The 20,160-nt window shown below is 41.5% G+C and overlaps 2 protein-coding genes across 2 annotated transcripts; both read left to right on the top strand.

The window, feature by feature from the left end:
• Window positions 1-203: 203 nt before the first annotated feature.
• Window positions 204-1,906, top strand: LOC124007755. The gene is made up of 6 exons (XM_046318493.1): window positions 204-261; window positions 414-779; window positions 944-1,294; window positions 1,409-1,528; window positions 1,632-1,681; window positions 1,787-1,906. Exons 1-6 carry the CDS (start codon window positions 204-206, stop codon window positions 1,904-1,906), a joined length of 1,065 nt encoding a protein of 354 aa, XP_046174449.1.
• A 5,297-nt stretch (window positions 1,907-7,203) lies between these two features.
• On the top strand, window positions 7,204-9,096 carry LOC124007751. Its single transcript, XM_046318489.1, has 6 exons — window positions 7,204-7,294; window positions 7,436-7,801; window positions 7,904-8,254; window positions 8,346-8,474; window positions 8,613-8,662; window positions 8,785-9,096. Exons 1-6 carry the CDS (start codon window positions 7,252-7,254, stop codon window positions 8,914-8,916), a joined length of 1,071 nt encoding a protein of 356 aa, XP_046174445.1. The 5' UTR covers window positions 7,204-7,251; the 3' UTR covers window positions 8,917-9,096.
• Window positions 9,097-20,160: the final 11,064 nt, after the last annotated feature.

The raw sequence follows: 20,160 nt of genomic DNA, 5'->3' as shown, positions 1-20,160 counted from the left end.
ATAAAACAACTATTCTGATTCAGTCCAGCCAGGACAATCTGTGAGACAGAGCTGTACTATACACATGAGGAGGACATGGGCGCGCCTGAATGAGGCATCAACAAAAAATTACGCGTCCAGTTCGACCAATCACCTGTAACTCGATCGTTGAAGTGTTGTACACAGGGCTAGAGTTTTTCCACTCAAGACAAGTTGTGAAGAGGATGACAACTTTAAAGATGATCACACTGTGTCTGATATTTCCACTTCTCATAGAGATGGGTAAGGAAATCCTTCATATTTCTCTTATGTGATGTCCCTACTTGATTTGGAGACACGGGGTTTTTAAATGATTGTTTTACAGACACTTTGACAACCTAAAGTTGTATTTGTGGTAACCTATAGCATAGTTACTATATTTCCCTGTTCTCTAGTTGATGTGCTAGCTGGTACTGAGTCTTCATGCATACGTCAAGAGAGTGGTCTCATGTCAGCCAACGTTGGAGACACAGTGGTGTTGCATTGCTTTCAAGAAAGTGACATGGCAGTATTGTTCTCTTGGTACAAGCAAACCTTGGGAGATAAACTTCAGCTCCTCTCGACTGTCAATAAGTTTGAAAGGAACGCAACATTCTACCATGAGTTTAAGGATAACCCTCGCTTCTCGGTGGAAAATGGCCAAGAAAAGAATCACCTAAGGATCTCAGACATGCAGCTGTCAGATTCAGGCACTTACTACTGTGGGAGCTCTTATAGCAATAAGATGGAGTTTGGAGAAGGAGCCATTCTCATTGTAAAAGGTAAAGAGACATTTTTTTTTTTTAAATCTGAAATTAGACATATACAGTGAAAATATGAGGTACACTCTTAATCAGATTAGATTTTAATTTAACAAATGATCAGTTAGAACACTTGTGATCGTGATATTCTAGAAAATCTATGGGTTAATTTACCTTTTTGTCAGTTTCAGGGTCCAGAAACATGAATGTGCTCCAGCAATCTGTGTCTGAGTCGGTCCAGCCAGGAGACTCTGTGACTCTGAACTGTACAATACACACTGAGACCTGTGCAGGAGAATACAGTGTCTATTGGTTCAGACATGGCTCAGGAGAATCCCATCCAGGAATCATTTACACCCATGGAGACAGGAGTGATCAGTGTGAGAGGAGCCCTGAGGCTGGGTCTCCTACACAGAGCTGTGTCTACAACCTCCCCAAGAGGAACCTCATCCTCTCTGATGCTGGGACTTACTACTGTGCTGTGGCCTCATGTGGGCAGATACTGTTTGGGAAAGGGACCAAGCTGGACATTGAGGGTAGGTTAATTTGGAGGTGAGGTCTCATTCTAAAGTCTCAGTTTCAGATTAGACAATCTACAGAAATCTATGATCCATACTTCGTTCCCTCTATCACTGTTTTAATCATCACAGGCCATAGAGCAGACCCTCTTCTCTTGGTGTACTGCCTGGGTGTAGCATTGGCTCTTTCGTTCATCCTGATCATTGCACTTGCTAGCATCATGTACAAGATGAACAAGAGAAAGTGCAGAGGTAAATGATTAAAAAGTTACTATTCTTTGATATCACCATCTCTGAATGTAGCAAAAGTGGAAGACGTGGCAGGATTTATAGTCTTTTGTGTCGCTGTTCTCAGAACTGGTCTCTCAGACAAGAGGTCCTACAGTTTCCCAGTCAGACGCAGGGGTAAGCATGAATCGTTCTGTGTTGCGATGAAAATAGGACCTCAGTCAGCTCGCAAAAAAACCCCGATTACAATTCATGTTAAAAATATAGTTCTGTTTCTCACAGGCCGAAGATGCAGACAGTCTCCATTATGTAGCTCTGAATCTGAGCAGCAAGAACAACAGGTCTAGAAGACAGAGAAGCAACATGGAGGAAGAGACGGTGTACTCTGGGATCAGACAGTAGAACTGGATGAATGAAACAGTTGTCATTGTATGCAAGATACCTCTTTAATAAGTAGCTCTATATGAATGCTTCAGTAAAATGTGATAGACTCTTTCAAGTGTAATATAAAGTAAAAAATAATTGAATGTATTACTTCTCTGTCCAACTCATTTTACATCTGATATGTATGTGTAAAGATAAATAAAGCATTATCAACTGTTAACCTTTCTAGGACAACATTCCGCTGAAAAGGGAGTGCTCGAAATTCAAAAATATGTTTTAGAAATATGTAACTTTAACACATTAACCTGTTACTCCTACCCCCTACTTTTTTGAACATTCTTTTAAAAATCGCTGCTGCTCATGCCAGGAATATAGTATATGCATATGATTAGTATGTGTGGATAGAAAACACTCAGCTTCCACACGATGTCAACAGTCTTGTCATTTGCCTAGGCTTTGTTTCTTGGTCAAACAAAGAAGAGACAGCCGATTTCTTCAGGTCTCGGACCGGATATTTTGGTTGAGATTTACCCGGACATTATTTCCAGACGTACCCCTATAGAATACACATCGCCTCGTGATCATTTTGATTGCTTATTAACGTTTACTAATACCTAAAGTTGCATTACAAAAGTATTTTGAAGTGTTTTGTGAAAGTTTATCGTCGACTTTTTTTATTTAAAAAAATGACGTTACGTTATAAGACGCTATTTTTTTCCGTTTATCACACAGTCTTCATAGATCGATATCTAGGCTATATATGGACCGATTTAATCGGAAAAAAAGACCCAATAGTGATTATGGGACATCTAGGAGTGCCAACAAAGAAGATGGTCAAAGGTAATGAATGTTTTATATTTTATTTGTGCGGTTTGTGTAGCGCCGACTATGCTAATTATTTTGTTTACGTCCCCTGCGGGTCTTTTGGGGTGTTACATGCTATCAGATAATAGCTTCTCATGCTTTTGCCGAAAAGCATTTAAAAATCTGACTTGTTGCCTGGATTCACAACGAGTGTAGCTTTAATTCAATACCCTGCGTGTGTATTTTAATGAACATTTGAGTTTTAACTAGTACTATTAGCATTTAGCATAGCGCATTTGCATTTCCAGATGTCTAGATGGGACGCCTGCGTGTCAGGTAGGAGCAAGAGGTTAACAAGTCCAATACAGCAAATGAAAGATAAACATCTTGTTAATCTGCCCATCATGTCTGATTTAAAAATGCTTTACAGCTAAAGCACAACATATGATTATGTTAGATCACCGCCAAGTCGAAAAAACACACGGACATTTTTTCCAGCCAAGGATAGGAGTCACAAAAAGCAGAAATATAGATCAAATTAATCACTAACCTTTGATGATCTTCATTAGATGACACTCATAGGACATCATGTTGCACAATACATGTATGTTTTGTTCGATAATGTGCATATTTATATCCAAAAATCTCAGTTTACATTGGTGCCTTTCGTAAAGTAATGTTTTGATTCCAAAACATCCAGTGATTTTAGCATAAATACTCATAATAAACATTGATTAAAGATACTAGTGTTATTCACAGAATACAAATATAGACTTCTCCATAATGCAACCGCAGTGTCCGATTTCAAAAAAACTTCACGGCAAAAGTATAATCTGAGAACGGCGCTCAGAACCCAAAACAGCCAGAGGAATAGCCGCCATTTTGGAATCAACACAGTTAGAAACAACACCATAAATATTCACTTACCTTTGATGATCTTCATCAGAAGGCACTCCCAGGAATCCCAGTTCGACAATAAATTACTGATTTGTTCCATAAAGTTCCATCCTTTATGTCCAAATAGCCACTTGTTATTCATCCAGACAAAAACTCTAAAAGTTCCGTTACAGTCCTTTAGAAACAAGTCAAACGATGTATGGAATCAATTGTTAGGATGTTTTAAACATAAAACATCAATAATGTTCCAACCGGAGAATTCCTGTCTTCAGAAAAAGCACTGGAACGTGAGGTAACTCTGTCGGGAGCGTGCGTCATGAGACCGAGGCACTATGCCAGACCACTGACTCAAACAGGTCTCATGAGCCCCTCCTTTATAGTAGAATCCTCATTCAAGTTTCAAAAGACAGTTGACATCTAGTGGGAGCCCTAGGAAGTGCAATCGCATCCATATCTCAATGTGTACTCGGTAGGCAAAGCTTTGAAAAACTGCAAACCTCAGATGTCCCACTTCCTGGTTGGATTTTTCTCAGGTTTACGCCTGCCATATGAGTTCTGTTATACACACAGACATCATTCAAACATATTTAGAAACTTCAGAGTGTTTTCTATCCAATACTACTAATAATATGCATATATTAGCATCTGGAACAGAGTACGAGGCAGTTCACTCTGGGCATGCCATTCATCCAAAAGTGAAAATGCTGCCCCTATCCCAAAAAGGTTTTAAGCTAAATTAATATGAATAAATTGAACTCAGAATGCATTCTGTTCACACTCCTCTGTGGTCATAGTTACAGTGACTTTCCAGACCTTTAACAGACCTTTAACACAGGAAGACTGACCTGCAGCAACACACAGCACTATACTTTTCCTCTCAGGGCCAATGTACTGTTCATACCCATGAGTGCAACACTGGTCTCTAAACACAGTGCTTACAAGGTAAAGGTCAATGTTCTCATTTATGTGAAGTCAGGTGGTCCCATCCATCATGTTACAGAAAATACAATGCAGTTGTGGTGTAGGAGGTTTACTTCTTTTTTTCTCTTTAAGACATAGGCCTACTGATTGCATGCCAAACACCCCCTCACATACTCAGCAACATATTTAAAGGTATTCTGCGGTCTGCTATGAACAAAACTCGAGGTAGTCGCTATCTATACTTTGGTAAGGCCTGTTGGCTTCTACACAGGACGTTCTCTCTCTCTTTCTCTCTCTTTCTCTTTCTCTCTCTCTCTCTTTATCTCTCTCTCTTTAATTGGTTTCAGCAGGATATCTCAGTCAGTTGTATGACATACACTTTTGCTCTACATGTTGTCCTTTTTATCAACAATAAAACACCATTTTAATGAGGCAGCAAAATATCTACACATATTCTACAGAAATCTATGAAAAAACTAAATGAACTATTTATTAGGTCATTTGACCTAGATATATGAAGTCCGTAGTTAAACACAAACCATGGTCGGAAGTGTGATGTAAAGTATCATCATCATCATCATCTGGACCAAAAAGAAAAAGCCTCCTTCTAATTATATGATGGTAGGAATGTTATCTGTCAATACATTACAGAATAAAGTAAAGACTATTGACATGTTTTCTGTTTCTCTGTGTTACGAAGTGACTGTGTGGAAGTCATAGAGGGCCTAGAGGATGACAGTGCCATTGTGGTCCATGGGAGTCGTACTAGTAGTTGGGACCTGGTTGGCCACATGTTATGACACTGTCATCCTCTAGGGCAGACATGGGCAAACTACGGCCCGCGGGCCACATACGGCCCGTTAGGCTTTTTAATCCGGCCCGCCGAACTTGTCCAAATTATAGTAAAAACCTCATTTTTTCCCCTTTCCCTGCAATGCCCACGTTTCCCCAATAGATGGCGCACTCAAAACACATTGACCGTTGATGGAGTGGCGCGTATTTCTCTTTATTTCACTTTAATTTTCACTTCGTTTCACGTCACCATTAAGCCCTTCTGTGAAAATGAGCGGACCAAAGAGAAGGAAAGTGGACAGCGAATGCCGAGTGTTTAATAAGGAGTGGACAACAAAATACTTCTTCACTGAAGTCCGATCAACGGCTGTATGTCTGATATGCCAAGAAGCTGTTGCGGTTTTCAAAGAGTACAATATCAGCCGTCACTTTGCCACGAAGCATGCAAACTATGCTAGCAAGCAGTCAACACAATTTACATTTCCTCCTCCCAGTATCTGCGAAATAGTATGTAAATGCCATATCTTGCATATTCCTTGAGACAAATTTATTAACTGATAAGGGCTATTTTTCACATTAGAAAGACAGTTAATAAATTGGGTTGTAGTGTTCTTACTGTGCTATGAGGTTTGCACACACTACATTTAATGCTTTAGTATATCCGGCCCAAACACTCCCTCCAAATGCTCCTGGCCCGGCCCCTCTGTCAAATTTTAGAAAAAAAAAGTTTGCCCACCCCTGCTCTAGGGCCTCTATGACTTCCACACAGTCACTTCATAACACAGAGAAACAGAAAACATGTCAATAGACAGTATGAGGTGTAGTTAGGTCACAGTTAGGTCATAAAGATGTGCAATACAGAATCAAGCTATACAACAACATGAAAGTATGGTGTTTGTTCCATTCGTGGCCTACTGGACCGCCTATCGAGTGTTCAGCCAATGAAATCTGACCATGAAAAACAGACGGTACCTTAGATTTTATTTCGATTAAACCTTTATTTAACTAGGCCAGTCAGTTAAGAACAAATTCTTATTTACAATGCGCCGCCCTATGGGACTCCCAATAACGGCCAGATGTGATACAGCCTGGATTCCAACCAGGTACTATAGTGACAAATCTTGCACAGAGATGCAGTTCCTTAGACCACTGTGCCACTCGGCAGGCCTAAATGAACCATTGAACGCAAACGCAGGATTCCATTCTTTTCTGTAGAGAGAATGCATTTTACACAGGTCAATCTCATCCTGTGAAAGAGCCAGCAAGGAGAATAAATAAATAAATAATAATAAATAAATATCGTTGTTTTTTTACAGGTGCATCTCAAACACCAGTTCTTGTTCAGCCCACTTCTTCCCAGAATGCAAAGCTGGGCGACAATGTGACTATTGAATGTCACATAACCAGTGAGAACACAAACTACATGCTACGGTACAAACTCACCACTGGCATGGTGCTTCAGTACATCACTAACTCTTTGAAGAACCTGACTGATGTGGTATTCTACAATGAATTTGATGATGGGTATCAAAGGATCACATCTTTACTTTGTCAAAAAGGTGCCAACCTCACCAGAGTTCACTTCCTCCTGAAAGCTTGAACTGCCTTCTACAGACATGAAGTGAGAAATACAATGTAAACCCCCTGTGTATGTCAAAGAGGACATATGTACCAGTAGTCTCAGCCACCCACCCAAATGATGAAAAAATACAGACAAGTAACTCTGACTGTACATCATTTGAAGGGCTGCTCTAACTATGGTATGCCACGGGACACATGTTAGATTGTAGTTTTTATCACATGTTTTATGCCTGTTCAGACAGCCAATAATATCACTCAGTTCAGAGTTTCCACCTACTTCATAATGATTACCCAATGAGTGTCATCATATAAAAGGTGCCCCGTTGTCAGACCCACACACTGTATAGTGCAGAAAGGACAGTAAAATTATGATTATATATTGGACAATCTTTTTGTTTTACGCCAATTTGGGTAAGTAAGAAATATAAATGTGGATCCTTTTACATCAGTCTTTTTTCATCCATTTGAATGACTATGTAGTCTGAATAATGATAATAATGTATAATTCTGTACTATAACTTTGTCTGATTAATTTGTTTGTTTGCTTCACAGGTTGTGCACTTAACAAGGATGTAATCCAACCAGACCCTGTGATCGTTACACAACTGGGACAAAGTGTTTCTCTCACTTGCTTTTGTCAATCTAATTTGATGGCCAGGGTCTCTTGGTTCAAGCAAACTGTTGGACAGAAGCCTCTTCTCATGGCATCATCATATTATCGCACTAAAACTAGTTTTTATTCCAAAAACTTTAACAAAGACTTTACTGAGACTAAACGTTTGAGTGTGAAGAGAGGATTTGACAGCTCTAACCTGAGCATCTCCAAGACAGAGTCAGGGGACTCAGCTACATACTACTGTGGTGTTATGGAAGAGGGCGAACTCAAATTTGCAGAAGGAACTTCTTTAATTGTCAAAGGTAATTTAAGTCGCAACCTAATGTGTGTCCATATAATGGTAAATGAATTAATCTAGCAGGCAAAGAAAATGTACACACAATGATCTTACTCACTCTCTTCAGGTTCAGAGTCCAACAGCATGTCTGTGCTCCAGCAGCCTGTGTCTGAGTCAGTTCAGCCAGGAGACTCTGTGACTCTGAACTGTACAATACACACTGAGACCTGTGCAGGAGAACACAGTATCTATTGGTTCAGACATGCCTCAGGAGAATTCCATCCAGGAATAATTTACAACAATGGAGACAGGAGTGATCAGTGTGAGAAGAGCCCTGACGCTGGGTCTCCTACACAGAGCTGTGTCTACAACCTCCCCAAGAGAAACCTCAGCCTCTCTGATGCTGGGACTTACTACTGTGCTGTGGCCTCATGTGGGGAGATACTGTTTGGGAAAGGGACCAAGCTGGAAATGGACTGTTAGTGATATTTCTGACATTTCTAATATGTTCTAATATTTTATCCATGCTTGACCAAAATGTCCTGAATTTCCTGTCTGTATTTCCACAGATGGCTGTAAGAAGGAACGTGTTCTCTTGGTGTACTGCGGTGTAGCGTTGGCTCTTTGTGTCATCATCATCATTGTCCTTGCTTGTGTTATGTATAAGAGTACCAAGAAAACCTTTCTACTGTGCAGTGGTAAGCGTTATCATTAACCACAATATATGCTTAAACTGTTGGTGCAGTATACATTACATGTTTTAGTCATGAAACTGGGTTAATTCATTTTATGTTGATGATGTTGATGATGATGATTCCTCCATGTTTGTCTAAAAGGAACGCATCCTCAGCCAAGTGGTCTGACAGTCCCCAGTTCTCATGACCAGGTATGCAGACCTTATAGTGAACTACTCACTTATAGTGAGTATTACTTTGATGAACTGTAAACAGATCTTTCTATCAAATTTCCAATTTCAGTCTTTGGAATTTGCTTTGTTATTCCTCTTAGGATCAAGAAGATGATGACACACTCATGTCGGTCCATTACGCTGCTCTGAATATCATCCACAAGAAGCCAAAGACCCAGAGACAGAGGAGCGCCATGGAGAGAGACACGGAGTACTCTGGGGTGAGGTGCTAAAACGTGGGAAAAAACATAGATTGATCTCCTCTAAGACTTGCATAGCTTTTTCTGTTAAACACTGTGTTTATATCATTATACTTGTGTTGCAATTGCTTATATTCTGTCTAACTCCTTTTTACATGACTGTTGTGATACTGTTGCCCATTTTAGATTAAATAAAACATGAATTCACTGTCATTTTTATGTATTGTTTGATTTTCACTCATATTCTTCAACTCTAACTGGTAAGTTTGCATGGACATTTCATCCCGATTGCATGGTATGCATAATAGCATTCGTAGCTTTCAGTTGTCTCAAACTCTCTTTTTAAGCTGTATCCTGTATCAGATCTCTGTGGTGTTCTGACAGACCCCAAATGGATTTTCCACTCAGCTTAACCCATCTCTAAACCCCAGAAATGACCATCAGTCCTCACCACACACTGTCTTCACACACCTCAGTGCATCAAAACCACAAACACCCATGTCACTAAGAGCACAACTCACTCTCTTCATGAGAAAAGCCTGAACTAAAAATAGACTTCTTAGCCGAGTATATTTTGAAGGGAGCTGATAGTGTCGAACATATCATCCATGACAATGTACACATGGTAATTGAGAAGTTTTCGCAAACAATAGAAGATGTGAATATGCATATGTGCAGGTTGAAGTAGTGTACTTCATTTCTCTTTCAATAGGGTGCAACAATGTACATAGAAGTCCTCATAACTGCTTTAACTTCAGAGTTGGCAGCAACTTTTAGAATTGTCCAGATGTTAACGTTTTTCACTAAGAAACATTGACAATGTACTTTCCCGTGATATAGCATGTGTGTCGTCATAATAGCTGTCAACAAAGGTCCAATAAAGACACTGTTCGGAGGTAATTGATTTTTAACGAGGTAATTGATTACATGCATATTACACATCTGTATCATGCTATAAATCCATTTCAGAATCATAGAGTTACTTGCATCCAACAGTCTAGGTAGTCATCATCACTGGATCATTACTACTAACATCAACTAAGTTATTATAAAGTGTAGATTAGTTACCAGGAGGAGACACACAATCATTCAAAATAAAATGGGTAGCAGAGTGATCTCTATATGATGAAGACAATGACTCATGTGTTTGTGTGTAGTTTTCTATTGAATTCTAGGGAGTAGTTGAATAAGAATGGGAAACAACCTATTTATTTAGGTAATCTCTCCTCTGTGTTGTGTTGTCCTCTTTAAGTTGTGTTGATAGCATGTCAATCACACCCACGCCCACACAACAAGTTCACAGGTACTCTGCAGACTCATAAGCCCAAGAAGAGATTGTGTCTACGCTTTAGTCAGGTGGGCCTGCTGGCTTAGTGCACATAGGACCCTCCTACCTGCTCTCTGTGTCTCTATGTGGTTTTCAGCAGGATGTCTATGCGGTGTCATTGTTGTTCTCACCATCTTTACTTGCTGTTCATGTTGCCCCTGACAGATTACATCCAAAGCAAAAACGGTTATTTATTAAACTGACTCAAATATATATTTGTGACCCGTTTCAGGAAACAAGGCATATGTCGCAAGTCACGACTTCACAGGAGAGGCATTTAAACGTTTAATAGTGTTTTTATCTCAATGTGTGTTTTTTTGCCAGAAATGCCATCTGGAACATGTGCACTTTCATGTGCCTAATAACACACTTTTATAAATCTGAATACAAAAAATATTACGAGCCTATCTATTGTTTATCCACAATATTGTTATCTGGACACTTCTTATGTTTGATATTGCTAATATGCAAATATGCAAGTAGCTATGTCACTGTAGCTTTTACACCTTCCAGCAGGCCCACCTGTATCCTGTGCAGGTGACAAATAAACTTAGATTTTATTTCTTATAGTGTGTGTTAATCAGAGACAGAGGGTGTGAACGATGCTGAACAGGTGTAGACAAAGAAGAGGTCTCCAGTAGGTGTACCAAAACATTCAAAAAGTTATCAACTTTCAAAGCAGATTTACTTTTCCAGATTTACTTGATCCTCAACTGCAGTGTATGACATTTCATTTTGAGTCTCTACTTTCATCCAATATAAAAAAAATCACCATTTCAAATTTTGCCACATAAGACCGAATTGAGGTGGTCGGTCAAATGTACATCAAATTCCCATGACCCTCCCCTGTACTGTAAAATAAATGTAACACCCTTCCCCCTCACAGAATTAACTCAAAATAATGTTTACGACCACAAATGACAATAACTGTAGCGACCCTGCGTTTATAAATGTGGATATCAACTTTGCCACTTCTGCATGCTTTTGTGGTACAGTAGGTAACACACAGGGCTACGAGCCAGGAGGTTGAGGGTTTGCCCACCACCACAGACGAGCTCACTCTCGCTGCCTGTTTCATTACACTACGATCAGAGCCCGCTGCAAGCAATGATCAGCTAGGGGGGAATCTGCTTTTCAAAATGTTGATGTTGATAATTGTTGATAATTCTATAAAATATATTCAATGAATTTTCCACCAACATGTTATTGTGCCAATGCACCACACAACCAATAAACAAAGCATACCGAGCTTGGGCACTTCAATGTCATGGTTTGCATTTTCAACACCACAATAAATAGACAATGTCATTCTTGACAAACACAAAAAACATCCCTCCCTAAATTGTAGGCTTTTCCGGTATCAAATAAAAATAAAAATCTCATGCGCTGAAAACAACAGGTTTCACCTTACAGTGAAATGCTTACTTACGAGCCCCTAACCAACAACGCAGTTTAAAAAATATGGATAAGAATAAGTAATAAAAGTAGCAAGTAATTGAAGAGCAGCAGAAAAATAGCAATGCGATACTATATACAGGGGGGGTACCGGTACAGAGTCAATGTGCAGGGGAACCCGTTAGTTGAGCTAATATGTACATGTAGGTAGAGTTATTAAAGCGACTATGCATAGATGATAACAACAGAGAGTAGCAGTGGTGTAAAAGAAGAGGAGGGGGGGGGGGAATGCAAATAGTCTGGGTAGCCATTTGATTAGATGTTCAGGAGTCTTATGGCTTGGAGGTAAAAGCTGTTTTGAAGCCTTTTGGACCTAGACTTGGCGCTTCGATATCGCTTACCGAGAACAGTTTATGACTAGGGTGGCTGGAGATTTTGAATTTTTGGTGGGGGGGGCATCCTCTGACACCACCTGGTATAGAGGTCCTGGATGGCAGGAAGCTTGGCCCCAGTGATGTACTGGGCCGTTCGCACTATCCTCTGTAGTGCCTTGCAGTCGGAGGCCGAGCAGTTGCCATACCAGGCAGTTATGCAACCAGTCAGGATGCTCGATGGTGCAGCTGTAGAACCTTTTGAGGATCTGAGGACCCATGCCATATCTTTTCAGTCTCCTGAGGGGGAATAGCTTTTGCCGTGCCCTCTTCACGACTCTCTTGGTGTGATTGGACAATGTTAGTTTGTTGGTGATGTGGACACCAAGGAACTTGAAGCTCTCAACATGCTCCTCTACAGCCCCTTGATGAGAATGGGAGCGTGCTCGGTCCTCTTTTTCCTGTAGTCCACAATCATCTCCTTTGTCTTGATCATGTTCAGAGAGAGGTTGTTGTCCTGGCACCACACAGCCAGGTCTCTGACCTCCTCCCTATTGGCTGTCTCGTTGTTGTCGGTGAACAGGTCTGCACTGTTGTGCCATCAGCAAACGTAATGATGGTATTGGAGTCGTGCCTGGCCGTGCAGTCATGAGTGAACAGGGAGTAGAGGAGGGGACTGAGCTCGCACCCCTGAGGGGCCCTCGTTTTGAGGATCAGAGTGTCGGATGTGTTGTTACCTACCCTAACCACCTGGGGGCAACCCATCAGGAAGTCCAGGATCCAGTTGCAGAGGGAGGTATTTATTCCCAGGGTCCTTAGCTTATTGATGAGCTTTGAGGGCAGTATGGTGTTGAACGCTGAGCTGTAGTCAATAAATAGCATTCTCACATAGGTGTTCCTTTTGTCCAGGTGGGAAAGGGCAGTGTGGAGTGAAATAGAGATCTGTTGGGGCAGTATTCAAATTGGAGTAGGTCTAGGGTTTCTGGGATAATGGCGTTTATGTGAGCCATGGCCAGCCTTTCAATGCACTTCATGGCTAAAGACGTGAGTGCTACGGGTCAGTAGTCATTCAGACAGGTGACCTTAGTGTTATTGTACACAAGAACAATGGTGGTCTGCTTAAAATAAGTTGGTATTACAGACTTGGACAGAGAGATGTTGAAAATGTCAGTGAAGACACTTGCCAGTTGGTCAGCGCATGCTTGCAGTACACATCCTGGTAATCCGTCTGGCTCTGTGGCCTTGTGAATGTTGACCTGTTGAAAGGTCTTACTCACATCGGCTGCGGAGAATGTCAACACACAGTCTTCCAGAACAGCTGGTGCTCTCATGCATGTTTCAGTGTTATTTGCCTCGAAGCTAGCATAGAAGTAGTTTAGCTCTTCTGGTACACTTGTGTCACTGGGCAGCTCTCGGCTTTGCTTCCCTTTGTAGTCTGTAATGGTTTGCAAGCCCTGCCACATCTGACGAGTGTCAGAGCCAGTGTAGTGCGTTTAGTCCTCTATTGGTGCTTTGCCTGTTTGATGGTTCATCGGAGGGCATAGCGTGATTTCTTACAAGTTTCCGGGTTAGAGTCCCGCTCGTTGAAAGCGGCACGCTTGCCTTTAGCTCAGTGCGGATACTGCCTGTAATCCATGGCTTCTGGTTGGGGACAACTTTTTCGATGCACTTATTGATTAAGCCAATGACTGATGTGGTGTACTCCTCAATGTCATCGGAGGAATCCCGGAACATTTACCAGTCTCTGCTAGCAAAAACAGTCCTGTAGCTTAGCATCTGCTTCTTCTGATTATTTTTTCATTGATCGAGTCACTGGTGCGTCCTGCTTGAATATTTGCTTGTATGCAGGAATCAGGAGCATAGAATTATGGTTAGATTTGCCAAATGGAGGGTGAGGTAGAGCTTTATATGTGTCTCTGTGTGTGGAGAAAAGGTGGTCCAGAGTTTTCCTTCTCTGGTTGCACATTTAACATTCTGATAGATTTGGTAAAACAGATTTCATTTTCCCTGCATTAAACCTCTGGGTATGTGTTTTCCTGTATGTGTGTGCCCGACTCAGTCTGTGGTGGTATGTTATCAGCTACAAAAAATACAGATGAAAAATCTCTAGGTAGATAGTGTGGTCTTCAGCTTGTCATGAGATACTCTACCTCAGGCGAGCAATAGCTCGAGACTTCCTTAGATATTGTACACCAGCTGTTATTTGTAAAAATGCATAGTCCGTCGCCCCTTGTATTACCAGACACCACTGTTCTATCCTGCCAGTGCAGCATATAACCAGCCAGCTGTATGTTGATAGTGTCGTCGTTCAGACACGACTCCGTGAAGGATCAGATATTACAGTTTTGAATGTCCCGCAGGTAGTTTAATCTTCTGCGTATGTCATGTAAATGTCAGCCTTCTTCTCCGATGCCATCTTAACATATTGAAGGCTTGACTTGACAATCTCCGAATGTCATTCAACTTGGTGTTTTGTAACAGATATCTCTTTACATTCATCAATTTGTTGCTGAACAATTTAGAACGCTTGATTGCAACAAAAAAATACATATAACATAATGTATATTAAGTGCCTTGGGAAAGTATTCAGACCCCTTGACGAAAAATCTGTTATGTTACAGCCTGACTCCAAATTTGATATTTCCAAAACAAAATCAGCAATCTACACACAATACCCCATAACGGCAAAGCAATAATAGGTTTTTAACACCACTTTATTTTAAGAATGTGAAATGTCAGAATAACAGTAGAGATAATTATTTCTTTCAGCATTTCTTTCTTTCATCACATTCCCAGTGGGCCAGAAGTTAGCATACACTCAATTAGTGTTTGGTAGCATTGCCTTTAAATTGTTTAACTTGGGTCAAACGTTTCAGGTAGCCTTCCACAAGCTTCCCATAAGATGGATGAATTTTGGCCCATTCTTCCTGACAGAGCTGGTGTAACTGAGTCAAGTTATTAGGCCTCCTTGCTCACACACTCTTTTTCAGTTCTGCCTACAAATTGTCTATGGGATAGAGGTCAGGGCTTTGTGATGGCCACTCCAATACCTTGACTTCGTTGTCCTTAAGCCATTTTGCCACAACTTTGGAAGTATGCTTAGGGTCATTGTTCATTTGGAAGACCCATTTGTGACCAAGCTTTAACTTCCTGACTGATGTCTTGAGATGTTGCTTCAATATTTCCACATAATTCTCCTACCTCATGATGCCATCCATTTTGTGAAGTGCACCAGTCCCTCCTGCAGCAAAGCACCCCCACAACATAATGCTGCCACCTCCATGTTTCACGGTTGGGATGGTGTTCTTTGGCATGCAAGCCTCCCCCTTTTTCCTCCAAACATAACGATGGTCATTATGGCCAAACAGTTCTATTTTTGGTTCATCAGACCAGAGGACATTTCTCCAAAAAGTACGATCATTGTCCCCATGTGCAGTTGCAAACTGTCGTCTGGCTTTTTTGTGGCAGTTATTGAGCAGTGACTTGTTTTACTGTAGATATAGATACTTGTGTACCTGTTTCCTCCAGCATCTTTACAAGGTCCTTTGCTGTTGTTCCTGGATCAATTCGCACTTTTCACACCAAAGTACCTTAATCTCTAAGAGACAAAACGCGTCTCCTTCCTGAGCAGTATGATGGCTGCGTGGTCCCATGGTGTTTATACTTGCGTACTATTGTTTGTACAGATGAACGTGGTACCTTCAGGCGTTTGGAACTTGCTCCCAAGGATGAACCAGAATTTTGGAGGTCTAGAATTTATTTTCTGAGGTCTTGGCTGATTTCTTTTGATTTTTCCATGATGTCAAATGAAGAGGCACTGAATTTGAAGGTAGGCCTTGAAATACATCCACAGTACATGCGCACAGTAGATGTCCTAACCGACTTGTCAAAACTATAGTTTGTTAACAAGAAATTTGTGGAGTGGTTTAAAATGAGTTTTAATGACTCCAATCTAAGCGTATGTAAACTTCCGACTTCAACTGTATATCAAAAGTTTGGGGACACTTAGAAATGTCCTTGATTTCCATGAAAACATACATGAAATTAGTTGCAAAATGAATAGGAAATATAGTCAAGATGTTGACAAGGTTATAATAAGTATTTTTAATTGAAATAATTGTGTCCTTCAAACTTTGCTTTCTTCAAACAATCCTCCATTTGCAGCAATTGAAGCCTTGCAGACCTTGGGCATTCTAGTTGTCAATTTTTTGAGGCAATCTAAAGAGATTTCACCACATACTTCCTGAAGCACCTCCCACAAGTTGGATGTGCTTGATGGGCACTTCTTACGTACCATGCGGTCAAGCTGCTCCCACAACAGCTCAATGGGGTTGAGATCAGGTGACTGTGCTGGCCATTATAGACAGAATACCAGCTGACTGTTTCTTCTCTAAATAGTTCTTGCATAGTTTGGAGCTGTGCTTTGGGTCATTGTCCTGTTGTAGGAGGAAATTGGCTCCAATTATGCACCATCCACGGGGTATGGCAAGGCATTGCAAAATGGAGTGATAGCTTTCCTTCTTCAAGATCCATTTTACCCTGTATGAATCTCCCACTCTACCACCACCAAAGCATCCCCAGACCATCACATTGACTCCACCATGCTTGACAGATGGCGTCAAGCGGTCCAGCATCTTTTAAAAAATTCTGCGTCTCACAAATGTTCTTCTTTGTGATGCTAAAACCTCAAACTTTGATTTGTCTGTCTATAACACTTTTTTTTTCAATCTTACTTTGTCACGTGTCTGTGTTCTTTTACCCATCTTATTCTTTTATTTTTATTGGCCACTCTGAGATATGGCTTTTTCTTTGAAACTCTGCTTAGAAGGCCAGCATCCCGGGGTCGACTCTTCACTGTTGACGTTGAGACTGATGTTTTGCAGGTACTATTTAATGAAGCTGCCACTAGACACTAATGCACCTGTCCTCTTGCCCAGTTGTGCACCGGGGCCTCCCACTCCTCTTTCTATTCTGATTAGAGCCAGTTTCTGCTGTTCTTTGAAGGGAGTAGTACACAGCATTGTACATGATCTTCAGTTTCTTGGCAATTTAATTTCTCAGAACAAGAATAGACTGACGAGTTTCAGAAGAAAGCTCTTTGTTTCTGGCCATTTTGAGCCTATAATCAAACCCACAAATGCTGAAGCTCCATATACTCAACTAGTCTAAAGAAAGCCATTTTTTTCCTTCTTTAATCAGAACAGCAGTTTTCAGCTGCGCTAACATCATTGCAAAAGGGTTTTCTAACAATCAATTAGCCTTTTAAAATTATAAACTTGGATTAGCTAACACAACTTGCCATTGGAACACAGGAGTTATGGTTGCTGATAATGGGCCTCTACGCCTACGTAGATATTCCATAAAAATCTGCCGTTTCCAGCTACAATAGTCATTTATAACGTTAACAATGCCTACACTGTATTTCTGATCAATTTGATGTTATTTTAATGGTCAAAAAATGTGCTTTTCTTTCGAAAACAAGGACATTTCTAAGTGACCCCAAACTTTTGAACAGTAACATATATATATATATATATATATGTAATCTATAATTATATTATTTACAATGAATACTGTCTTTGTGAGAATAATGTCTTTGTGACTTTATGCCTTTCTCTGTAACTGCCAAGCAGCCTACTGGTCTGACTTCTGTGTATCACATACAGTACTGCATCATCCAGTTGAACTAGTGTCAGGGCAAGAGAGAGTAAACATTCAACGGACTGCAAGATGATTCTAGTATTCATCTGTATGGTGATTCTGCATCTCACTTGTAAGTACTGTATGTAACCTGCATGGACTTCCAAGTCCATTTCTCCTCTGTGTTTCAGTATCTATTTACTGTAAGCAGGATTGAGGTCAATTACATTTAAATTCCAGTCAATTAAGAATGTAAACAAAAATTAAAATTCTAAATGTTCCTCATGAAAAGCATTGAAGAGAATTGCAATTTCAGTGTACTTCCTGAATTGACTTGAATTGAAACGGAATTGATCCCAAACCTGACTGTAAGATGACTGAATATGTCCTCTGCCTTGGCTCAACTTACTTACTTTAACTCCTATGTAAATGTCTACATCTTAGCCAAACATGAGCACTTTACCTATGAAAGGTTTACACTTTGGGCAGATAATTCCCTCTCCAACTACAGTATGTACTCCACCCTGTGTGTTACAGATGTGACCATGCATCAGACTGAATCTCAGCCTGTGCAGACAGAATTGGTGCCTCTAGTGGATTCTGTAACCCTTGGATGCTTCTCCACAGTGGACTTAGTCTTATCCTGGATATGGATAAGTGTAATTTCACATTGTAAAAGCATGAAAATAGGGAGAGCCAGACGTGATCACCAGGAAGGAACATGGGAGCCTCACTGTGGTGGCAGTCCGCCTACGACTTCTGATGGAGGACTGGAGTCTCAAGTGGGCGGCGTTCCACACATCCTCTGCGCACCGGAACAACTCGACCACTACAGGAGCCTCAGATCTGGCTCAGAGTCCACGGAGCTAGGGCCGGCTGATATCCCAGGACGCACTGGAAGGGAGTCAGCCCGGTAGAAGACCGTAGGAGACGGAAGGTCACAGGGTTGCCCCTCTGCTCTAGTGGACCCAGGGTTAGCACGCTGAAGCTGGTGCCCCTCCTGGCCGCAATAGCGACAGAGTCCCAGCTGTCTCTGGCGACGCTGGAGAGGTGTGTGGCCCCTACCTCCATGGGTTCAAGTTTTACACCGGCGTTCCCGAAGAAGGTTATCCAGACAGATGGCCATCGAGATGAAACCGTCCAAGCGTATGTTGTCATCCTGACATGCCAACTCCGTCTGGACCTCCTCACACAGTCCACTGCGGAATAGAGTTGGGAGTGCAGGCTCATTCCATCCGCTGGAGGATTCCACAGTCAGAAAGGTGAGGGCATACTCTGCAGCGGTCTTGGCACCTTGCTGGAGTTGCTCACCTCCATCTCTGCCCTCTAGACCGCCCTGAACAGAGCCATGAACCTCTCATGAACCTCTCATAGGAACCCAGCTCCTCCTCTACTCTCTCCAAGACTGCCATAGCCCACTCCGTCCCATCAGCAGGGAAATGACCATGGCAAGATTGGACCTCTCGGTGGTGGGGGCTCCCGTTTGATAGGCAAATAGGCAAATAGAGGGAGCACTGGAGTAGGTAGCCACAGCATTTCAATGGAATACCGTCATACTTCTCCGGAAGGAACAGTCGGGCATCACTGACTTGGGAGGACAGATGGGTAGGCTGGGGACTGGCTCACTTGACGACCCGTGGTAGGAGGCCCTCTGATAGGGGCATGGAGAACCTTGTTGGTGGTGTCGTTGCGGAGGAGAACGGAGGATCTCCTCAATGGCCGTACCCAGTTGCGCCAGCTGGTCGTGGTGTTGGTGGGGTAGATGACCCTGTTCGTTGACCATCTGGAAGATTGTTTTATATTCTGCTGTTTCCATATTGCAAGGTGGTATTCTGTAACATATACACCGGGAGTCAGGTGCAGGAGGTGAGTTTAGTAATGATGAAAGGATAAACAAGAACAAACATCAGCCGCATACTGAACGTGAGAGAAAACAATATCACCTAATGACTGATGAAGACTGAGGGCTAAATAAAGGGGGAGTAATCAAGGAGGAAATTATGAGCAGGTGTGCTTAATAATGGGCAGCAGGTGTGCGCAATGATGGCTGCCAGGTGTGCGCAATGTGGGTTGGTTAGTAGACTGGCAATTTCGAGCCGGAGTGAGGGAGCAGGAGTAGAGTGTAGTAGTGTGCTAAAAATAACAGACAAAAATTAGGGTTGAGCAAGGACACTTCACTCACAATCCAAGTGAGTAACTGAATTATATATTTTTTGCCTGATATTAAACTGGTTTACATCCTCCTGCTTCATATTGGTAGCTGGGGTAATTTAATAATTGTGGATGAAGTATGTATCTCTCTCTTATTATTTTAGAATCTGAAAGTGGACACAGAGAGTTACGCTGCACTGAGCTTCTCAATAAACAGATATTAGCGTGAAAGAGGGATGCCAGGATGGAGATGTTTCTGAGACACATTGTGTGTTACGTCCGTCGTTAGATGAATGGGACCAAAGCGCAGCATGGAAGGTGTTCATGATTTTTAATACTGAACTCCGACAAAACAATAAAATACAAAACCGAACGTAAAATTCTGCAGGGTTA

Source organism: Oncorhynchus gorbuscha, linkage group LG21, assembly GCF_021184085.1.
Source record: "Oncorhynchus gorbuscha isolate QuinsamMale2020 ecotype Even-year linkage group LG21, OgorEven_v1.0, whole genome shotgun sequence".
NCBI lineage: Eukaryota > Metazoa > Chordata > Actinopteri > Salmoniformes > Salmonidae > Oncorhynchus > Oncorhynchus gorbuscha.
The sequence above is the reverse complement of the archived record's forward strand: the minus strand, read 5'-3'. Positions and strand labels throughout refer to the sequence as shown.

Coding starts and splice junctions, on each gene's coding strand:
- LOC124007755 (XM_046318493.1), top strand. CDS start 204: ATGACAACTTTAAAGATGATCACACTGTGTCTGATATTTCCACTTCTC. Junction 262..413: donor TCCACTTCTCATAGAGATGG/GTAAGGAAATCC, acceptor CCTGTTCTCTAG/TTGATGTGCTAGCTGGTACT. Junction 780..943: donor AGCCATTCTCATTGTAAAAG/GTAAAGAGACAT, acceptor CCTTTTTGTCAG/TTTCAGGGTCCAGAAACATG.
- LOC124007751 (XM_046318489.1), top strand. CDS start 7,252: ATGATTATATATTGGACAATCTTTTTGTTTTACGCCAATTTGG. Junction 7,802..7,903: donor AACTTCTTTAATTGTCAAAG/GTAATTTAAGTC, acceptor CACTCTCTTCAG/GTTCAGAGTCCAACAGCATG. Junction 8,475..8,612: donor AACCTTTCTACTGTGCAGTG/GTAAGCGTTATC, acceptor TTTGTCTAAAAG/GAACGCATCCTCAGCCAAGT.